At 39.4% G+C, this 21,948-nt stretch overlaps 1 protein-coding gene across 1 annotated transcript in view; it reads right to left on the bottom strand.

Moving 5' to 3' along the window:
• MDN1 (midasin AAA ATPase 1) overlaps positions 1–21,948 on the bottom strand; it is a 174,068-nt gene that overhangs the window by 61,388 nt on the left and 90,732 nt on the right. Inside the window, exons 41-50 of the mRNA XM_019442848.2 lie at positions 19,611–19,700; positions 19,242–19,505; positions 18,691–18,952; positions 9,431–9,590; positions 8,486–8,602; positions 7,044–7,252; positions 3,758–3,906; positions 3,181–3,392; positions 2,618–2,838; positions 1,382–1,495 (exon numbers count right to left, since the gene is read on the bottom strand). Coding sequence (XP_019298393.2) covers positions 1,382–1,495; positions 2,618–2,838; positions 3,181–3,392; positions 3,758–3,906; positions 7,044–7,252; positions 8,486–8,602; positions 9,431–9,590; positions 18,691–18,952; positions 19,242–19,505; positions 19,611–19,700 — 1,798 coding nt within the window. The remainder of the gene's footprint in view (positions 1–1,381; positions 1,496–2,617; positions 2,839–3,180; positions 3,393–3,757; positions 3,907–7,043; positions 7,253–8,485; positions 8,603–9,430; positions 9,591–18,690; positions 18,953–19,241; positions 19,506–19,610; positions 19,701–21,948) is intronic.

Genomic DNA, 21,948 nt, shown 5'->3' with positions numbered 1-21,948 from the left:
CAATACATTCACCTGCTCAGGTCCCACAGTGGGTCAGAAAAGAATCCATGAGCTTAATCACCCAATCTGTGCTCATTAACCGCAAAAAAACTAACTTACATGCTGGAAAAATGAATGAATATATTTCTCATTGTTTGCTTTCAGTAAGAAAAACAACTCAAGATTATTTCGCTTAAAAGCCAAAAACCATTTCTTTACAATAACAGAATATGGTGTTTGCTGCTACCTCACACTTCTTTGGCTTAAACTTGACACTTCTTTTGTAAAGCAGCAGTGCTCAGATCTGACCCCTTTCCAGAGGTTGTGAGAACCCAGGGAAGGGAGGTAAGACAAAACAACGGTAACATTACGTTGAAGATGGCTAGGTAGGTCAGTGGAGCACAAGGTTTAACGGTATCCACCATACGGTAGACTAACAAATGCCTACTGTGAACAGCAAAGTACATGAAAGAGGGAGCACATGTTCCAAAGTCCAGGAAGACTACACAATCCAGAGCTACACATTTGAAAAGGAAGACAAAGGCATACCTAGTATGTTCCAATAATGGGCAAATGATATCTGCTGAAAAGGGAACCTGCTATTCTACTCTGGAACTGTGTTCCCAATAACCAAAAATCCCACATACTTGGGAAGCCATGATTTAGTTCAGCCACAACATGACCACTACGGTAGTTTTCCCTGTTTGTTTTCTTCCCAACATTTACCTTGTTAACCTTTAGCGTAGATAAGGTAATTGGTTTAGCACAAAAGCATCATATTTTCTTCTAAACCAAATGGCAATGGTATGTTTTGGTCAGAATCAAATGAAGATGGGGTGGGAAATTAAAAGCCTGGTTCTGTCAAAACGTCCCTAATTTCCTTATTCTTTTTAAGAGAGAGAAAGACATGCGCACGCGTGCAGCAGGGGCAGAGAGAGGGAGAGAGAATCCCAAGCAGGCCCCTGCACTGTCAGCGCAGAGCCCGATGCTGGTCTTGAACCCACGAACTTCAAGATCATGACCTGAACTGAAACCAAGAGTCGGATGCTTAACTGACTGAGCCACCCAGGTGCCCCTAATTCCCGTATTTTTCAAACACAGGCAATGAGTATGAATGATGGGTCCCAAATGAACAAGCCAATTGTGGCTGAGTTGGGACCAGAGACCAGTCTTCCACTCCTGTGTTCTACCTTCTATGCTTGTATATCATCATCCTCTTTCAAAGACTAAAGGATACAATGGATAGTTTCTAACAAAGAAGAGGAATTTGCATCTGGATACTTTGAGTCTTCTAAATATTACTGTTATCACAGTGGTAGTTCCGTCAGGTCTTTTTCCATGAACTCAATGGAGCAATTTCCTAAACTATGCTGAGAACTCAAAATCAAATCTCGTGCAGTACCTGTTATATTTGGTTGTAATATTTTGATGACATTACTGACCCCAGCTGAGAGAGAATTTGAGTAAAAATTCCTAAGTGATGCAGCACTGGCTTCCAAATGAATCTGTATTGATTCTGTGGAGGAAGGAGAAGCAAATGTTAATATCTAAAGTAGGGCTGTCCAGGTAAACTTTTTGCGATGATGGAAAGAAACATCCTATAGTTGCACTGTCAGAGTAGCCACTAGTCACACGTTAGTAAGCACTTGAAATGTGGTCAGTACAACTAAGGACTGGATTAAAAAAAATTTTTTTTAATGTTTATTTATTTTTGAGAAAGAAAGAGCATGAGCAGGGGAGGGGCAGAGAGAGGGAGACATAGAATCTGAAGCAGGCTCCAGGCTCTGAGTTGTCAACATAGAGCCTGACATGGGGCTCAAACCCATGAACAGAGATCATGACCTGAGCTGAAGTCAGATGCTTAACCGAATGAGCCACCCAGGCACCCCAAAGGACCGGATTTTAGATTTTATTTCATTTTAATTAACTCATATTTACATTTTAGTAGCCATCTGTGGCTAGTAGCTCTCATATAGGACAATGCAGATAAGAATTTATAAATTCTCTATACATTTGTAGACAGATCACATATACCATACAATATATACATCTTCTGGCTAATTTCTCATGGATAGAAAGGTTCATATAAACTCAGTTACTTTAGGCAACAAGCTGTATCAACAAATTCCATGGTCTGTACTTTGCAACCCATGCAATGTTGTTACTGTTGGATTTTTCCTCTTAAAATGAAAGAAGTACAAAGAAATTAAGCATGAAAAATTAGAGCACTGGAATGAAAACACTAGTCTCTTATGCACTTTTAGGGGAAATGAATTGACCAAAAGCAACCTTTCCCAGACAGTAATGTTGTGCAGCAATAGTACAGAAGCATGTTCAAAAAATAAATAGTAACATAATATAGTACATTTTCTTTTTGGATTTGATAGGTGGAAAGATACTGAAATGAATTACATGGGAGCAAAGTTTCTCTTAGGACACATCTAAGAGCAGATATGTTCCTTAATTTTTTAACAGTTATACAAACAGAAATACCAGGTCACAAATTTCTTGCTAGGAGATCTTCCAGATATAATTTTAACAGTGTCCTCACAGAATAACACAGCTGCTGAGGCACAAAAATAGGGTAGGGGTAAATATATTCACTTATTACATATACAAAGTAAGCTTTTTGACTCACCAAGCCCCTGTGGTATATTCTTGGCTAAATGATAAAGCCATTTAACTCTGAGCACCCAATCTTGATTGGTTGCTCTTTCTATAAGCAATTTAACAGCCATGGCCAGAACATCTGGTTCATCAATCCAGGAAGTAGCCACTTCGATTGAACTGAATTTCAAGCTCTCAGGGTTAGAGGACTGCATAATTTTCTCCAAGTCTGGTAAGGTAAGAGGCTGAATCCTGAAATTAATTAGAACAGCAAGGCAAAGTCAGTACTAGAATGAACTTACATTTTATATTTCAAAGAACTAGGTAAATAACTTTGCAAACAATGGATCAAAGAGGTAATGGGGAAAAGATTAAGTCCCCTTCAAAGGAGGACAAGTAAAACATTATGAAGTGAATAATAAATAGGAAGGAATATTGCAACGAACAAGGAAACTATGACAGCTGGGTGATAAATGACCACACAACATTCTGGTCAGACATGCTTTGTCATGACCATTATCATTTAAAAAAAAAAAAAAAAAAAAAAAAAAAAGCCAAGATGCCAGAGAGATACAACCTCAAGGCTCCACTAACCTGGCCCAGCTGCTGGTTTTCATGCTCATCCTGTTAAGGCAATATACTAAGACTTGTCCATCACTTCGGACTCTAGAGAGGTGAGAATCTTCTGTAGCAAAGATTGCTGAGGGCAGAGAATCTGGCCACAGGCCCATGGCAAGGATGGAGTTACCCCAGGTTTCATGGGCTCGTAGAGAAAAAATATGTTTCTCCAGTAAAGACTGCACAAGCTGGTAGGAGATAAAAACACGTGGTATACAAGCAACAACATGTAAGTGCTAATACCAAAAACTAGCAGAATAATAATAGTTTTCCAGGCCCCGGTAGTTGTTGTCATATTGTAACATACACATCCTTCAATTTTCAACATTACAGGGTAAATTCCACTTTTTCTAATGATAGCTAAGTTTCCAAGAAGTAAATATTGTATTTAACCTATTTACCAGAAAATTACTTGGGATACCAGATCTCTACTAGAAAGTAACTAAAGCAGTCCACTCTCAGTTCATTAAAGTTATCATCAATAGAATTTCCTCCACCTAAATAACATAAGAGTGTTATAACTTAGAAAGCTATTTGCAACATTTCACAGTACCTTTTGGTTTGCTGGTGAATGCTGGGAGCGGACATATGCTTCCCAGCATACTTCAGAAAAGGCTGTGTCTAAACTCAGCCCTCGCTGTAGGCACTGCACAATGAGTAAGGCTGTCTGAATTAAAGTTGAAATAGATGATGTTGGAGAACCTATAAAGGAAAACATATTGCCATCTATGAGCAACAGATTCTGCAAAATCTCCAATGAAAACAAATAAATTCAACTTCACATCAAGCTTCGTTCTACTCAAATTCACCCAGACACTTATTTTAGAAAGGCATCTAAGTGGATATTAGTGTCTCACTAGCACACAATGGACTTGTAGGAACGTTTATATTCCTTCCCTAACCTGCGTCCCTCCCTCTTTTTCTGTCAGAAGCACAGTGCAGGAAAGCAACAATTACAAGTATGACAAAGCCTGATCACACATATCCTTAAACCTAAAGTTGACACACAATGAAGGTACCAGAAAGAGCATGGCCTCATGAAGAACCAAGCACTTTAAAATCCAACAGAACTACTTTCAATTCTCACCTATCATTATTAACTGTTATGCTCTGATGAGTTATTCAACCTCTCTGAGCCCTATCTATAAAATGAAAACATGCCCTGAAGAACTAATGTGAAGAAGACTAAAAAAGCAACTGACATTGTACCTAACACATAATGGTCACTCAATAAGGAGTATCATCATTTTTCAGCATTATCTTTGTTATTATTCTTGCCTACTCCTGTGTATTTGGACATTTAAAAGAAGTAACACCTGGCTGTTTTGAATAAGTCAAAGTTCCCTCTTTATTCTACCTTCAAAAGATTCAATGACCATCCTGAAGATAAGGACAAACTTTACATTAATGTCTAAAGCAGTATTCCTCAAAGAATGGGTCTCTGAATGAATCCATCAGAATTACCTGGGAAACTTCTTTAAAATACTAATTTCTGTGCTTCACTCAGACTTGCTGAACCCACTCCCTTAGGGCGAAGTAGGATACCACCATATCTACATTTTTAAAGACTTTTCAGGTAATTTCTATTTGTATGTACACTAAATTTAAAAACCTCTAGGGGTGCCTGGGTGGCGCAGTCGGTTAAGCGTCCGACTTCAGCCAGGTCACGATCTCGCGGTCCGTGAGTTCGAGCCCCGCGTCAGGCTCTGGGCTGATGGCTGGGAGCCTGGAGCCTGTTTCCGATTCTGTGTCTCCCTCTCTCTCTGCCCCTCCCCCATTCATGCTCTGTCTCTCTCTGTCCCAAAAATAAATAAAAAACGTTGAAAAAAAAAATTTTTTAAAAACCTCTAGACTAGGAGAGCCTGTGTGGCTCAGCCACTTGAGTGTCCAACTTTGGCTCACGGTTCATGAATTTGAGGCCCCCCCCCCACCTCAGTCCCCCCATAGGGCTCACTGCTGTCAGTGCAGAGCCCACTTCAGATCTTCTGCTCCTCTCTCTCTACCCCTCCCGCATTCATGCTTTCTCTCTCAAAAATAAACATTAAAAAAAAAAAAAAAAAAAAACTTCTAGACTAGCAATTAAATGGAATAACACATGAATCTTTTTTTTATTGATTTTTTTTTTAATGTTTGTTTATTTTTGAGAGAGACAGAGCGAGAGCAGGGGAGGGGCAGAGAGAGGGAGACACAGAATCCAAAGCAGGCTCTAGGCTCTCAGCTGTCAGCATAGAACCTCACGCGAGGCTTGAACTCATGAGCCATGAGATCATGGCCTGAGCCAAAGTCAGATGCCTAACTCACTGAGCCACCCAGGCACCCCAACACATGAATTTCTTTCTTTCTTTCTTTCTTTTTTTTTTAATTTACATTCAAGTTAGTTATCATATAGTGCAACAATGATTTCAGGAGCAGATTCCTTAATGCCCCTTACCTATTTAGCCCATCCTCCCTCCCACAACCCCTCCAGTAACCATCTGTTTGTTCTCCATATTTAAGAATCTCTTATGTTTTGTCCACCTCCTTGTTTTTATATTATTTTTGCTTCCCTTCCCCTATGTTCATCTGTTTTGTCTCTTAAAGTCCTCATATGAGTGAAGTCATATGATATTTGTCTTTCTCTGACAGACTAATTTCGCTAAGCATAATACACTCTAGTTCCATCCACATTGTTGCAAATGGCAAGATTCCATTCATTTTGATTGCCGAGTAATAGTCCATTGTATATATATATACCACATCTTCTTTATCCATTCATCCATCGATGAACATTTGGGCTCTTTGCATACTTTGATTATTGTTGATAATGCTGCTGTAAACATTGGGATGCATGTGCCCCTTCGAAACAGCATATCTGTATCCCTTGGATAAATACCTGGTAGTGCAACTGCTGGGTCATAGGGTAGTTCTATTTTTAATTTTTGAGGAACCTCCATACTGTTTTCCAGAGTGACTGCACCAATTTGCACTCCCACCAGCAGTGCAAAAGAAATCCTCTTTCTCCGCATCCTCGCCAACATCTGTTGTTGCCTGAGTTGTTAAATGTTAGCCATTCTAACAGGTGTGTGGTGGTATCTCATTGTGGTTTTGATTTGTATTTCCCTAATGAGTGATGTTGAGCATTTCTTCATATGTCTGTTAGCCATCTGGATGTCTTCTTTGGAAAAGTGTCTATTCATGTCTTTTGCCCATTTCTTCACTGGATTATTTGTTTTTTGGGTATTGAGTTTGATAAGTTCTTTATAGATTTTGGATACTAACCTCTTATCTGATATTTCGTTTGTAAATATCTTCTTCCATTCCCAGTTGCCTTTGAGTTTTGCTGATTGTTTCCTTAACTGTGCATAGCTTTTTATTTTGATGAGTTCATTTTGATAGTTCATTTCTGCTTTTGTTTCCCTTGCCTCCAGAGACGTGTTGAGTAAGAAGTTGCTGTGGCCAAGGTCAAAGGTTTTTGCCTGCTTTCTCCTGGAGGATTTTGATGGCTTCCTGTCTTACATTGAGGTCTTTCACCCATTTTGAGTTTATTTTTGTGTGTGGTCTAAGAAAGTGGTCCAGGTTCATTTTTCTGCATGTTGCCGTCCAGTTTTCCCAGCACTACTTGCTGAAGAGACTCTCTTTATTCCATTGGATATTCTTTCCTGCTTTGTCAAAGATTAGATGGCCATGCATTTGAGGGTCCATTTCTGGGTTTTCTCTTCTGTTCCACTGATCTGAGTGTCTGTTTTTGTGCCAGAACCATACTGTCTTGATGATTACAGCTTTGTAATACAGCTTGAAGTCCGCATATGAATTTCTATAAGAAGAAAACTCCACAGAGGCCTAGAAGTCAAGCACCTTACCTACAACAGTACTCTGGATCTCCATGTGTAGAGCCAAGAGGGTGTCACACACACTGTCCCCCACCAATCCAAGGCTGTGCAGGAGAACTTTCAGATCCAGGTTATCTGGGATGTTCCCATCCCCTTCTCCTGAAATGTAGATTTCAAGTCCACGATTCCTCATCGCTCGGGATATTTCTCCATGAACAGGATCCATCGAGAGAAAAAGTCTGGTAACATAGCAATCCAAAGGAAAAAAAATTAAAATCCCAGTTGCAACCAATGATGAGGCTGCTCAACAACAAGTGGTGAAGGCAGACCCTATATGGCTCCTCTTCAGGGAGCTTATCAAGAAGATCTCACTAACTCAAAGTCTGCTACTTTCATCTGTCTTCTATCTTGTAGTGCCAAAATGCATGAATACAGCAAAATCAGTGTCTCTAAACCTATTCACCTTAGAAACTAGTGTTTATCCAGTGCACCTTTAATGCTATCTGAGAACGTTAAAATTCTTACTTTCAGATATTTCCCAAATCAAATAGTGCTAATTCATCATTCTAACTCACCTACAGAGATCAGAAAAGGGAGCAGTGTGCTCTTCTGAAACAGTTATCTTCATATATTCAACATCTCTGCCTAGCTATCTAACATCTCCAAAACTAAACAGTGGATTCCCTGTTGACCTTCCCTACATCAAACAAGCTCCAGGGCACCTGGGTGGTTCAGTCACTTGAGCATCTGACATCAGCTCAGGTCATGATCTCATGGTTAAAGGGTTTGCGCCCCGTGTCAGGCTCTGTGCTGACAGCTCAGAGCCTGGAGCCTGCTTTGGATTCTATGTGTCTCTCTCTGCTCCTTCCCCACTCACAGTCTCTCTCTCTCTCTTTCTCTCTCAAAAATAAACAAACATAAAAACAAAACAAAACAACAATAACAAAACCCTGCTCCTTTGCCAGTCTTCCCTTTCTCAGTAAATGGCTCGCATATTTATCCAATTACTCAGGCCAAAAATTTAGGTAAAATCTTTGTTTCCTCTTTTTCTCAACCCACATGTCTGATCAGCAAATCCCAACTCACGTTACCCCAGTCTAAGCTATAGTATCTCTTGCTTGAACTATTGCAAAACCCTTAAGACCAGTCTCCCTGCTTCTACCCTTTACCACCAACCCACTACAAAGACCTCAGCTATTTTTTTATTATTTTTTTAAATTAAGCTTTGTGCCCAATGTGGGGGTTGAACTCACGACCCCCTGAACCAACTGAGCCATCCAAGTGCCCCCTCTTGTTTACTGAGAGTCTGGCAAATAGCAGAGCCTCCATAAATATTTAACTGAATCAATAAATGAGTGAACATATTTATGACTGAATGTATGAATATAATATGTAACAACGTCCTACTGAATGTCCACCTCCTCTATTGAGGTGGTCAGATTCTTAATCAGAAACTTAAGAGGCACAAATACCTGAAATTGGGATTTGGTGTTATGGTGGGAGTGGATCCATCTATCATTCCTCTTTCACTAATAGTGAGAACACCTCCAGGTTCCAGCAAAGCATTCAAACGATCCAGGACTGATGGGCTGCATAGAGAGACGTCAAATTAAATGGTGGCAGACTGACATCTGCACGCATTCTACTTTCCTTACACAGGCTTCCCACTGATCCTGACCCATGTCCTCCTTCAGCATGGATCATTCCCCCACATAGAATTGTGCTCTCTCTCTCCCCATCTGCTCCCCTTTTCACTCCCCAAGGCACATTGCTCAGAGATTCATACACAGTAAATACCCAAAATACTGTTAAATAAATAAACGAAATTAAGGGAAATGGTTCCATGATTTTTAATTCTTTCCTCTTTCCCCTTCCATCTTCCCCACTTCCCAACATTATCAAATCAATTTAAAGGCAACTGGGTTTCAACTGAAAACATTCTGAAAAATGCTTCAGGTAGAGAAACCATCAGCCAACCTGGAGTGGCTTCTATTATGCTGTGTACTACGGTAGTTTTATGACGCCGTTTTCGTTATTTTAGAATCAAAGCAATACACTGATACACATTTTCTAATGTGTACCTTGTAAAAGATCCTCCATTTCAAAAACCTGTACTCAAGAATGACCCTAACAAAAGGATTTTTGATGTTAAATAAAAAGGTCTACCTCAAAAACTGGAAAAGTAAACAAATTTTGTTAGCCTTCAGTTCACCCCAAAACAGTCATACAGAGCTAAAATCTTGCAGCTAATGACCAACTACCTTTGTTCACCACAGGGATAAGACTATAGAAGATGACTGAGGATACATTTGAGGTTAAGAAAACAACAGGTTCAAAACCCAGAGCTTCCAACTGGGTTTCTACTTTGATAAGCATATCCCAAATTTCAATCCGGTGTTTAAGCAGAATGTCCTTACTTGCAGAAGTTAACATTGTCCATCAAAAGCCAATCTCCAGACTTCAGAGCCCGAACCAACATGCTGTCAACCCATTCAAATGTGCCATGGCTGCGACCACTGGTGGATTGCAGAAGCTTCGCCCCAAAATTTCGGAATTCTTCCACAAGTTTGGCAAACTCTGAAATGTCACAGCCACAGCACTTAATGTCAAAGGAGGGCAATAAAAAGACAACAAAAGAAAAATGAACGAAACCCCCTAAGAGTTTATTAAAATAAAATAGGAAACTTCTGGTCCAAGTTTTTGAAGTTTCATAATAGAGTATATATAAGAAGAGGATTTTTTTTTGTTTGTTTTTTAATTTGTTTAAACAAAACAGGCACGAAATTTAGGTCTGGTGGCAGAAAATACTTTTTAATGACTAGGTAGAGGTAACTCAAGGTTGACAGAGACGCAAATAATCTTTGTCATACCTTCTCACATGGCACAAGGAGAATAATGACTCCCATCTATTACTGCATTTTTACCAAATGAAAGGGCATTAAGTTGGCACAATGAAATCAAAGTCGTGAAGTCAAAAGTTTCTTTTATAATGACCATATCACATGATTATAGTAACAACTGGGTATTTACTTTCCTAGTGTTTTTTTTTTTTTTTTTTAATGTTTATTTTTGAGAGAGAGACAAAGCATGAATGGAGGAGGGACAGGGAGCAAGGGAGACACAGAATCCGAAGCAGACTCCAGGTGCTGAGCTGTCAGCACAGAGCCTGACTTGTGAAATGCAAGATCATGACCTGGGCCAAAGTCGGATGCTTAACTGACTGAGCCACCCAGGCATCCATTGCCTAGTACTTTATTTCCCTGGAAACTGCCTTATGACCCTTGTTCATATCACAAAGTATTATGTATTGGACTCCTGCTTCTAGCCATGAGGAAACAATAAGGTTTAGACTTCAGCTCCACTGTTAACAATTTAAAAACTACACAAGATACACAAACAACTGCTTTCAGACACTGGAGAACAGACAGCAGAGCTCTGTGATACCTGGGGAAAGAAAGCCCTAAAATTGCCCTTGATTTCCACCTGGAAGGAATTTCTGGATTGCAAAGCAAGGAGAGGGAACTCCAATGTACCACAGAGGTCTCACTGATTTGAGGACAGACTGAAACTCAGGGAGGCCAAGCCAATCCAACTACGCTGAAGGGCAGAGTACTCAAGATGAAGGAGCTATTCAAAGAGCTCCAGAAATTTAGATAAGGGCCTCTGGAATCTTTGGCTAAATAAAAAAATCTGCATGTGCTTATAAATGGTGAAGCTCCACAAGGATGAGAACACTCACAAGGAAAACCTGGGGAGCTATGAGTGGAACGATTCCCAGAGCTCACCCAAGACTGAGTATTACTCCAGTTCCCACCAGCAAAACTAAGGAGACCCCAGTGAATATACCAGCAATTCAGCAGAGATGCCGTGCAAGCTACACCTCAATAGGGAGGCTAACCCAGCCCTACAGTAAAGGTTACTCTGGAATGACCTTAAAAAGCTTGAGAAGATCAAACTGACCTTTCAAGATAGCAATGTAGGAAGATCCTGAACTCACCTCCTTCCATGGACACACTGAATTGATAGCTATCTACGTAACAATTTCCTCCAAAAGAACCCTAAAGTCTGGCTGAGTGATGACTATACACCAGACAAATGGAAAAAAAAAAAAAAAACCAAAACACTGAAGCAGGGAAAAGTGGCTAGGAAATAATCTCGCCATAAACACTACCCCCCCCCCCCCCCAGCATAGTGACCCACAACTGGAAAGGACCTGAAAACCCGCAGCTTCTCCTTATGGAGCAAAAGGTTTGAATCCTACATCAAGAATCTCAACTTCTAAAACATGTACCTAAAAAGCAAGCCCTCAAAAATATCTATCTTCTAAAAGCAACAGAGTTTGGGGCACCTAGGTGGCTCAGTCAGTTAAGCGTCCAACTCCTGATTTCGGCTCAGGTTATGATCTCGTGGTTTGTGAGTTCAGTCTGTAAGTTCAAGCCCCGTCCTGGGCTCTGCGCTGACAGTGCGGACCCAACTCCCTCTCTCAAAATAAATAAACTTTAAAAAGAACACATTTCCCTAAAAATACAATGTAATACAATAAAAATAAAAATAAATAAATAAAAATAAAAATAAAAAGCAGCAAAGCTTGCATGCCAAGACTGTGATCCCAGAAAGGGCTCACATACTCAGACTCGTCCCAGGGCCCAGCTCAGAGGAGAAGTCAATCCCACCCAGACTTCACCTGCCTATATTAAAGAAACAACCTCCTCACGGTTTGTGGGATCAAGCCCCACATTGGGCTATGCACTGACATTACAGAGCCTGCCTGGGATTCTCTCTCTTTGTCTCTCTGCCCCTCCTCTCTATTTCTCTCTCAAAATAAAGAAAGGAAGGAAGGAAGGAAGGAAGGAAGGAAGGAAGGAAGGAAGGAAGGAAGGAAGGACGAACCTGAGGGGCAGGCATCTAATATAACACATCATCCTAGAGCCTGCTGGGTGCCATCTTTGTCCCCTTCCTTTGTAGTGCTCCAGAGCACCAGCACCTCCCAGAGCTTTTTACACAAGTCTGGAGCCCTGATTTTTACAGCTACTACCCAGGGGACACCTCTTGATCCTCTGGCTCTGGAGGCCAGGAGAGCTTGAGTTCCTAATCCCATGGGACTGTAATAATCAGTGTCACTCAGAAGGAGACAGAATTGATAAATTCTACCAAACATTCCAAAAGAATAAGTATTAATCCTTCAATCCTTTTCAAACTCTTCAAAAAAAAAAAAAAAAAAAAAAAGAGGGAACTTGCCCAAACTCCTTTTATAAACTCAGCATTATCCTGATACCAAAACCAGACAAGGATGCCACAAGAAAAGAAAATTACAGAGGCACCTGGATGGCTCAGTCGGTTGAGTGTCCGACTTTGGCCTGGGTCATGATCGGGCCCCACATCAGGCTCTGTGCTGACAGCTCAGAGCCTGGAGCCTGCTTCTGATTCTGTGTCTCCCTCTCTCTCTGTCCCTCCCCCGCACACGCTCTCTCAAAAATGAGTAAACGTTAAAAAAATTTAAAAAGAAAAGAAAATTACAGGCAAATATCACTGATAAACACAGATCCAAAAATTCTCAACACAATAACCAGCAAACTGAATTCAACAATACTGTGAAAGGAGCATATACCACGATCAACTGGGATTTATTCCAGGGATGCAAGAATGGTTTGACATCTGTAAATCAATGTGATATAACACATTAGCAAAATGAAAGATAAAAATCATATGATCATTTCAATAAAAGAGAAAGCACTTGACAAAATTCAACATCCATTCATGATAAACTCTTAAAAGTGAGTATAGAGAGAAATGCTTCAACTTAATAAAAGCTCTATAAGATAAGCTCAGAGATATAATCATACTTAATAATGACAAGCTGAAAGCTTTTCCTCTGAGATCAGGAACAAGATAAGAATGTCCACTCACGCCACGTTGTTCAACAGAATATTGGAAGTCCAGGCAGAGCAATTCGGTGAGAAAAATAAGAGGCATCCAAATTGAAAAGGAAAAAGGAAAATTGTGCACATTACGTAATACTATATACAGAAAACCCTAGGACATCACAAAAAAAAACCCCTGAAAATAAACAAATGCAGTAAAGTTGCAGGACACAAAATCAATACATACACAAAAATTCATTGTGGTTCCACACACTAATAATGAACTACCAGAAAGTGAAATTGAAACAATCACATTTACAATTGCATCAAAAAACAAAAACAAAAACAAACCACCTAGGAATAAATTTAAACATGGCGGTGAAAGACATGTACATTGAAAACGGTAAGGCATTAATGAAAGAAATTGATGAAGACATAAATGAATGGAAAGATATCCCATGCTCCTGGACTGGACACATGTTATTAAAATGATCATACTACCAAAACAATATACAGATGCCATACAACCCCTATCAAAATCCCAATGGTATTTTTAACCAAAATAGAACAAATAATGCTAAAATTTGTGTGGAACCACAAAAGACCCCCCAAAAGCCAAAGCAATCTTGAAAAAGAAGAAAGCTGGAGGTATCAGACTCCCTTATTTCAAATTATATCACAAAGCTAAAGTAATTAAAACAGCATGATATGGGCATAAAGACACACAGATCAATGAACAGAAGAGAGAGCCCAGAAATAAACCCACAAATATATCGCCAATTAATTTATAACAAAGGAACCAAGAATACACAATAAGGAAAGGACAATCTCAATTATTGGTGCTGGGGAATCTGGACAGCCACATATACAAGAATAAAACTGCACCACTGTCTTATACCATATACAAAAATTCAAAATAGATTAAAGCCTTGAATAAAAGACCTAAGCCACAAAACTCCTAGAAGAAAACATAAATGATAAGCTCCTTAACATACGTCTTGGTGATGACATTTTAAACATGACACCAAAAGCAAAAACAAACAAGTAGGACTACATCAAACTAAAAAACTTTAGCACAGCAAGGAAACCCATCAACAAAATGAAGACAATCTACTACTGAATGGGAGAAAATACCTGTAAGTCATTTATCTGATAAGGGGCTAATATCCAAAATATATAAATAACTCATACATCTCAATAGCAAAATTATATATAAACCCATTAAAAACTGGGCCGGGGATCTGAATACCCATTTTTTCCAAAGACTTTTTAAAAAAATTTTTTTAATGTTTATTTTTCAGAGAGGGAGAGGGAGAGAGACAGAGAGAGAACGAGTGGAGGGAGGGGCAGAGAGAGAGGGAGACACAGAATCTGAAGCAGGTTCCAGGCTCTGAGATGTCAGCACAGAGCCCAATGCACAGCTTGAACGGATGTTTAATCGACTGAGCCACCTAGGTGCCCTTTCAAAGACTTTTAGATACTCAACAGGTACATGAAAAGATGCTCATCATCATTAATTATCAGGAAAATACAAATCAAAACCACAACAGGCTATCACCTCACTCCTGTTAGAATGGCTATTATCAATAAGAAATAACAAGTGCTCACGAGCATGTGGAGAAAAGGGAACCTTGTGTACTACTGGTGAGAATGTAAATTTGTGCAACTACTATGGAAAACAGTACAGAAGCTCCTCAAAAAATTAAAAATGGAACTACCATATGATCCAGCAATTCCACTTCTGAGTATTTATCCTAAGAAAATGAAATCACTAACTTGAAAGATAATGCACCACCATGTTCATTACAGGATTGTTTGTAATAGCCAAGATATGGAAACAACCTAATTGTCTTTCCACAGATGAATGTATAAAGAAATTGTAGTGTATATACATACACAATGGAATATTATTTAGCCATAGAAAAGAATGAAATCTTGCTATCTGTGACAACATGGATGGACTTCAAAGGCATTATGCAAGTGAAATAAATCAGAGCAAGACAAATATCATATGATCTCTTTTATATGTGGGATAAAAGACCAAGCTTATAGATACAAAGAACAGACTGGAGATTGAGGGAGCTGGGGAAAGAAATGGGTGAAATGTTTGTTTTCAGTTTTTTTTTTAATTTTTTAAAATGTTTTTATTTATTTTTGAGAGAGAGAGAGCAGGGGAGGGGCAGAGAGAGAGGGAAACACAGAATCTGAAGTAGGCCCCAGGCTCTTAGCTGTCAGCAAAGAATCCAATGCAGGGCTCGAACTTGTGAACCGCAAGATCATGACAAGAGCCAAAGTCAGACGCTTAACCGACTGAGCCACCCAGGAACCCTTTTTTTTTTTTTTTTTTAGTCTAAATAGGTGAAATAAAAATGTAAGATCAAAACAATCCATAAACAACTTTGTTGCCTACCACAAAATCCAAAATTCTTTATTTATTTTTTTTAATTTTTGAGAGAGAGAGAGACAAAGAGAGAGGGAGGGAGGGAGGGAATGAGCACGAGCAAGTGCAGCAGGAGGGGGGCAGAGAGAGAGGGAGACAGAGTCCAAAGCAGGCTCTGCACACTCAGCACAGAACCTGATGCGGGGCTTGTTCTCATGAACTGTGAGATCATGACTTAAGCCGAAGTCAGACGCTTAACCAAATGAGCCACCCAGGCAGCCCAGTCCAAAAGTCTTTAAAGAAATATAGTTGACCCTTGAACAACAAAGGACAAGGATGCCAGCTCCTCCTCCAATCAGTCAAAAATCCACATATAACTTTTGACTCCTCAAAAATGTAACTACTAATAGCCTACTGTTGACCAGAAGCCTTATGAATAACAATTAACATGTTATGTACATTGCATATTATATACCATATTCTTAGAATAAAGTTAAAGACATTTATACAGAAAATGCATTTACAGTACTGTACATATACTTATTGGAAAAAATCCACATGTAAGTGGACCCATGCAGCTCAAACCCATGTTATTCAATATTCAAGGAGCAACTAACAAAAATGCAGCAATAAGCACTAATTCAAAATTCACAGCATGCAATCAAAATTACTTGACACAAAGAAAACATGACTCATAACCAGGAGAAAAAACTCAACAGAACAGCCCCAGAAGTCATAGATGATGAAATTAGCAAAGATGTTAAAACAGATATATAAAAAAGCAGAAGCACTTAAGATAAATTGTGAACACGAGTGAACTAGAATATATTTAACAGTCATACACCTTCGTACTAATGTTAAAAGATATATTTAGAAAGAAAGAATATTTTTTTTTTAATTTTTTTTTTCAACGTTTTTTTTTTTTTTATTTATTTTTGGGACAGAGAGAGACAGAGCATGAACGGGGGAGGGGCAGAGAGAGAGGGAGACACAGAATCGGAAACAGGCTCCAGGCTCTGAGCTGTCAGCACAGAGCCCGACGCGGGGCTCGAACTCACGGACCGTGAGATCGTGACCTGGCTGAAGTCGGACGCTTAACCGACTGCGCCACCCAGGCGCCCCACGAAAGAATATTTTTAACCAAAAATAAAAGAGTAGACTGTTTTAGACTCACCTTTCCTCACTCTATTAGTACCCTTAAGAAATGACTCAGTATGAAAGTGAATCCTAAATAAAAACCTGTATTTAGAACGAGCTGTGAGCATGTACTCTAAATATTTAAATTTTAGGGGTGCCTGGGTGGCTCAGTTAAGCATCTAACTTTGGTTCTGTGAGTTCGAGCCCTGAGTCAGGCACTCTGCTGTCAGCACAGAGCCTGCTTCAGATCTTCTGTCCCCTTGTCTCTCTCCCCCTCCCCAGCTCACACGCACATTCTCTCTCTCTCTCAAAAATAAATATTAAATGGATAAATATTTAATTTTTTTTTAGAGTTTCTGTGTCTTTGAAGCAGGCTGCAGGCTCCAACCTGTCAGCAGAGCCCAACGTAGGGCTCCAACTCACGAACTGTGAGAACATGACTTGAGCCAAAGTCAGACACTCAACCAACTGAGCCACGCAGGTGCCCCTAAATACATAAATATTTAAATTTTAGCTGAAAGATATATAGAAGCACAGATATATAGACTCAAGGCTTTACAATCAGAGGATCATGTCCAAGGTCTAGTTTAACCACTTTGTAACTTTAAGACATTGAGCACGTTACTTAACCTCTATGAGCACTGATTTCTGCAAGCATAGAATGAGGATAGTCTTTTTTTTGTAATGCAGTGGTGTTGTGGGGCTTTAAATGCAAATAGTTAATATAGGAGTTATCTCCCAGTAGGAATTCATATCGCAATGGTGAGTTTTACAATATAAAATATATATAAAATAAAATATATATTTTAAAATACGTATTTAAAATATACATAAATTAAAATATATACAAGTAAATACTTTATATACCTTATACTTTATATATAAAAGTAAATATAAAAGTAAAGTACTTTATGTGTATATATATGTATGTGTATATATATATATATATACACATACATATATATAAAGTAATGTACAACTCCACTAAATACCTCTAACAATTAATTTGAGTGAATAAGTAAAGAATTTCAAATCCAAATGATGGGCTTGAATTCAGAAGTAACAAATCAAACCAACAATAAAATCATTTTCTTGCCTAGCCTAAGAAAGTAAACTATTTGGCCCACAGCCATGGATACACTGTTTATAGAGATAGAACAAAGGAGTCTCATTTCTTTATCCCTAAGGAATGACTTTGTAACCAGTTACAAAAAGGCTTTGGAAATAACAGATAACAATCATAGTGACAGACACAACCAAAGAGCCTTTTAATCTTCCCTAAGGGCATATGCTCATCACTACACAGAAAACTGCGCCACAAAATGAGAGAAGTTTCCATGTTATCTGCAGAATTTCTACCACTTTCTATATGAAATTAATAAAGACATACTAACGATAAATCTAGACTTCTATTCTCCCATTTAAAATGCTCAATTTCTTGGGTTGCATGGGTGGCTCAAGTCAGTTAAGCATCCAACTCTTGATTTTGGCTCAGGTCATGACCCCAGGGTCATGGGATCAAGCCCCAAATCAAACTCCATGCTGACATTGAGGAGCCTGCTTGGGATTGCCTCTCTCCTTCTCCCCTTGACAGACTCAAGCGTGTGTATATGTGCATCCCCACTCTCTCTCTCTCTTTCAAAGTACATAAATATTTTTTAAAGATAAAAAGTAAAATAAAATAAAATAATTCTCAGGAGCGCCTGGGTGGCTCAGCTAGTTGAGCATCCGACTCAGCTCAGGTCATGACCTCATGGTTTATGAATTCAAGGCCCGCGTCAGGCTTTGTGCTGACAGTTCAGAGCCTAGAGCCCGGAGCCTGCTTTGGATTCTGTGTCTCCCTCGCTCTCTGCCCCTCCCCCACTTATTCTCTCTCTTTCTCTCAAAAATAAATAAAAACATAAAATAAAATAAAATAAAATAAAATAAAATAAAATAAAATAAAATAAAATAAAATAAAATTCTCAATTTCTTAATTACTTAGTTTGTTTTTAAGCCAAGAAAAATACAACCAGCTTTAGATGCAAATGATTTACCATTATAGCTGATCACATACAATATAAACTATCAAACTCACTAACCAATTTCTTTGTTACTTTTGCTTTGCTTAGGATCATCAATTCTGAATTATTTTACATCAGCTTCATTTTACTTTCTAAAACAAAGATTTTCAAGTTTTGTTAATAACTATTACATTAATAAAAAAATTGCAGACATTACATTACAAATGTATTACTACCTACATATGGACACTATACACACAATACTATGTATCTGATACACATCCAAACACACATACCTGCCTTGGAGTAGGAGTTGATTTTATTGTTGAGTCTCTGCATAAGCAATAATACTGCTTCCAGCTTGTTGACAATCTCCATCGTGATACCTCTACCACCATCTCCAAGACACTTGGGTTTGTAAGTCAGAAGGAAATGACTCCAGGCTCGCAGCACTACTTCTGCGTCGTCAGCACTGATAAGGAGGCTGTCTCTTAAAAGTGCCCTTACAGTGCCTTCCACCTTTTCTAGCAGCTGCCTCCATGGCCGTATAAGATCAACCTGCAATTTCCAGAGCACAAAAACTCATCATAGCCACTGGCCAGAGTCAAATGAACACTCCTTTAAATTAAAAAAAGTGGTTGGGGGTTGGGGTAGGGGATGCTTGGCTGGCTCTGTTGGTAGAGCACGTGACTCTGGATCCTGGGGTCATGAGTTCGAGTCCCACATTGGGTACAGAGATTACTTAAAAAAAGAATCATCCTATTTGTATTCACCAACACAAAAGACCATCAATCAGACCATGGCATTACAGATGTTTTGCCTGAAAATGTGAAGGCAGACCATTTACCTGCTCAAATCCACCTAGAAGCTCCGTAGTGTCCATTGCACTGTTCATAGCCATGATCTTTAACGTGTGACCAGTAAGGTGTGCCAGGAGCTGCACCAGGCTGGTCTTGCCCACAGAGGCTGGCCCCACAAGGATGACCATCCAGCTCATCTGCACACACTTCATAACTGACTCCAGAGACTGTAGTGATTGGTGCAGGAGTGACAGTGGATGGCGAGACAAGAGAGGAGCGTAACTGCCACGGGAGAGGACTGAGTAGCCCAGCTGAAAAACATATGCCAGTGAGGTTTTACAAGTGTGCCCAGTAGTGGGAGCAGAGGAAATCATAGAAAATTATAAAAGAATAGAGGATTATCCTGCTTGCCTCACCTGAACATCATAGGGAGTGATATGAAATAGTCTGGTTCCCATGTATGGGCTGGAATTTGAACTAAACACATTCTTGAATACAGCAATGACCTAAATGAAGATAATACAGTCAAAACACAAATGATTTCACCAAATTCTGAGCCAAACCTTCTAGAAGACATGAACAGCAACAGAGGTCATAAAACTGAGTGAAGACTAGTCACAATTTTCCTATCATTTTGAATTTTCTCTTATAAAAAGGATAGATAACATTTATTTAAACCTTGAAATGAAAATAAACTGGAACTCAAACAAAGAGTAGTCACCTAACCTCAAACTATTTGGGATTCCTGTGAGAATGCCCCATAAATTAAAGCCATGGACACTATTGCAAATCTACAGATGAAAAATGAATCTGCTTTCATCATTCAAGATACCACCTAAAAAGAAGTAGAAGAGAATAACAGTCTGAAGATTATGAAGAAAAATGACCATTTCTTAAGCCTCTACTAATGTACTGACTATTATAGTGGGTACTTTCAACAGGTGATTTCTGATCCTCATACCCTTGCAAAATAGGTATCATTTCTGCTTACAGATATGGATAATGGGATTCATGAGAGTTACAGTATTTGCTCATGGTAATTGACTTTAAATCTTGAGGTGACAGGGCATCTGGGTGGCTCAGTCATTTAAGCACCCGACTCTGGCTCAGGTCATGATCTCATGGTTTGTGGGTTCGAGCTCCGCAGCGGGCTCTGTGCTGACAGCTCAGAGAGTGGAGCCTGCTTCGGATTCTGTCTCCCTCTCTGCCTCTCTCCTGGCTCACATTCTGTCTCTCTCTCTCAAAAATAAAGATTAAAAAAAAAAAAAAAAATCTTGGAAGACAGTTTCATCCCAAAACACCATTTTAGGTTTATAAATATTTACACAGAATGACACTCAAAGTTATCTCTGATTATTTACATTCATTTATCCCTCCCTTACCAGAAATATGATTAGAAAACTTTCCATTAACCTTACTTCTTTGCTGGGTTTCTTCTTTTTTTTTTTTAATTTTTTTTTAATGTTTATCTTTGAGTGAGAGAGAGAGAGAGAGAGAGAGAGACACACACACACACACACACACACACACACACACACACACACACACACAGAGTGCGAATGGGGGAGGGGTAGGGAGAGAGGGAGACACAGAATCTGAAGCAGGCTCCAGGCTCTGAGCTGTCAGCACAGAGCCCCAAGAGGGGCTCAAACTCATGAACCACAAGATCATGACCTGAGCTGAAGTCGGACGCTTAACTGAGCCACTCATGTGCCCCTTTGCTGGGTTTCTTCTAAAGAGGAGTTGGGGCAGGAGGGAAAGATATGGGTGTGTAAAATACACTAATTTAGCCCAGAGCAGCAGGAAAAATTCCAGCCACCCAAAATATGTATACAAAGCTGCATGCTTCTAACAAAGCAGCAATACTCATGTTAATCATCATACACTGGACTAAAGTCAGAAAATAAAAATAACGATTATTATAAAATAAGTCATAGAAACAGAATGTACAGTATAGTGACTATAGTTAATATAATACTGTATTACATGGAGTACCTAGGTAGTTCAGTTGGTTAAGCATCCAACTTCGGCTCAGGTCATGATCTCACTGCTCATGAGTTCGAGCCTTCATTGGGCTCTGTGCTAACAGCTCAGAGCCTACAGCCTGCTTCAGATTCTGTGTCTCCCTCTCTCTCTCTGCGTCCCCCACGTCCCCCTCATGCTCGCTCTCTCTCAAAAATAAAAAATAAATAAACACAGGGGCACTTGGGTGGCTCAGTCAAACATCTGACTCTTGATTTTAGCTCAGGTCATGATCTCATGGTTAGTGGGTTCAAGCCCCGCATCAGGCTCTGCACTGACTACACGGAGCATGCTTGGCATTTTTTCTCTCACTCTCTCTTTGCTTCTCCCCTGCTCTCTCTCTCTCTCTTAAAAATAATAAACTGTAAAAACTAGTTTAAAAAAATTTTAAATAATAATACCATATTATATATTTGAAAACTGCTAAGGGAACAGATTTAGAAAGTTGTCATCAAAAGAGAAAAAGTCTTGGGGTGCCTGGGTGGCTCAGTCGGTTAAGTAGTGTCCAACTCTTGATTTCAGCTCAGGTCATGATCTCACCGTCAGGCTTAGCACTGGGCTTGAAGCCTGCTTAAGATTCTCTTACTCCTTCTCCCTTTGCCCCTCCCCTGCTAGTGCGCATGCATGCATACTCTCTCTCTTAAAAATATCAGTAAATAAATAATAAATAAATAAGTAGATAGATAAATAAAGCCTTTTGTAGCTGCATAAGGTGACAGATGTTACCTAGCC

Source organism: Panthera pardus, unplaced genomic scaffold (assembly GCF_024362965.1).
Source record: "Panthera pardus isolate Hobbes unplaced genomic scaffold, ASM2436296v1 HiC_scaffold_17, whole genome shotgun sequence".
Classification (NCBI taxonomy): domain Eukaryota; kingdom Metazoa; phylum Chordata; class Mammalia; order Carnivora; family Felidae; genus Panthera; species Panthera pardus.
Note: the sequence above shows the minus strand (reverse complement) of the source record. Positions and strands in the feature narration are given on the sequence as shown.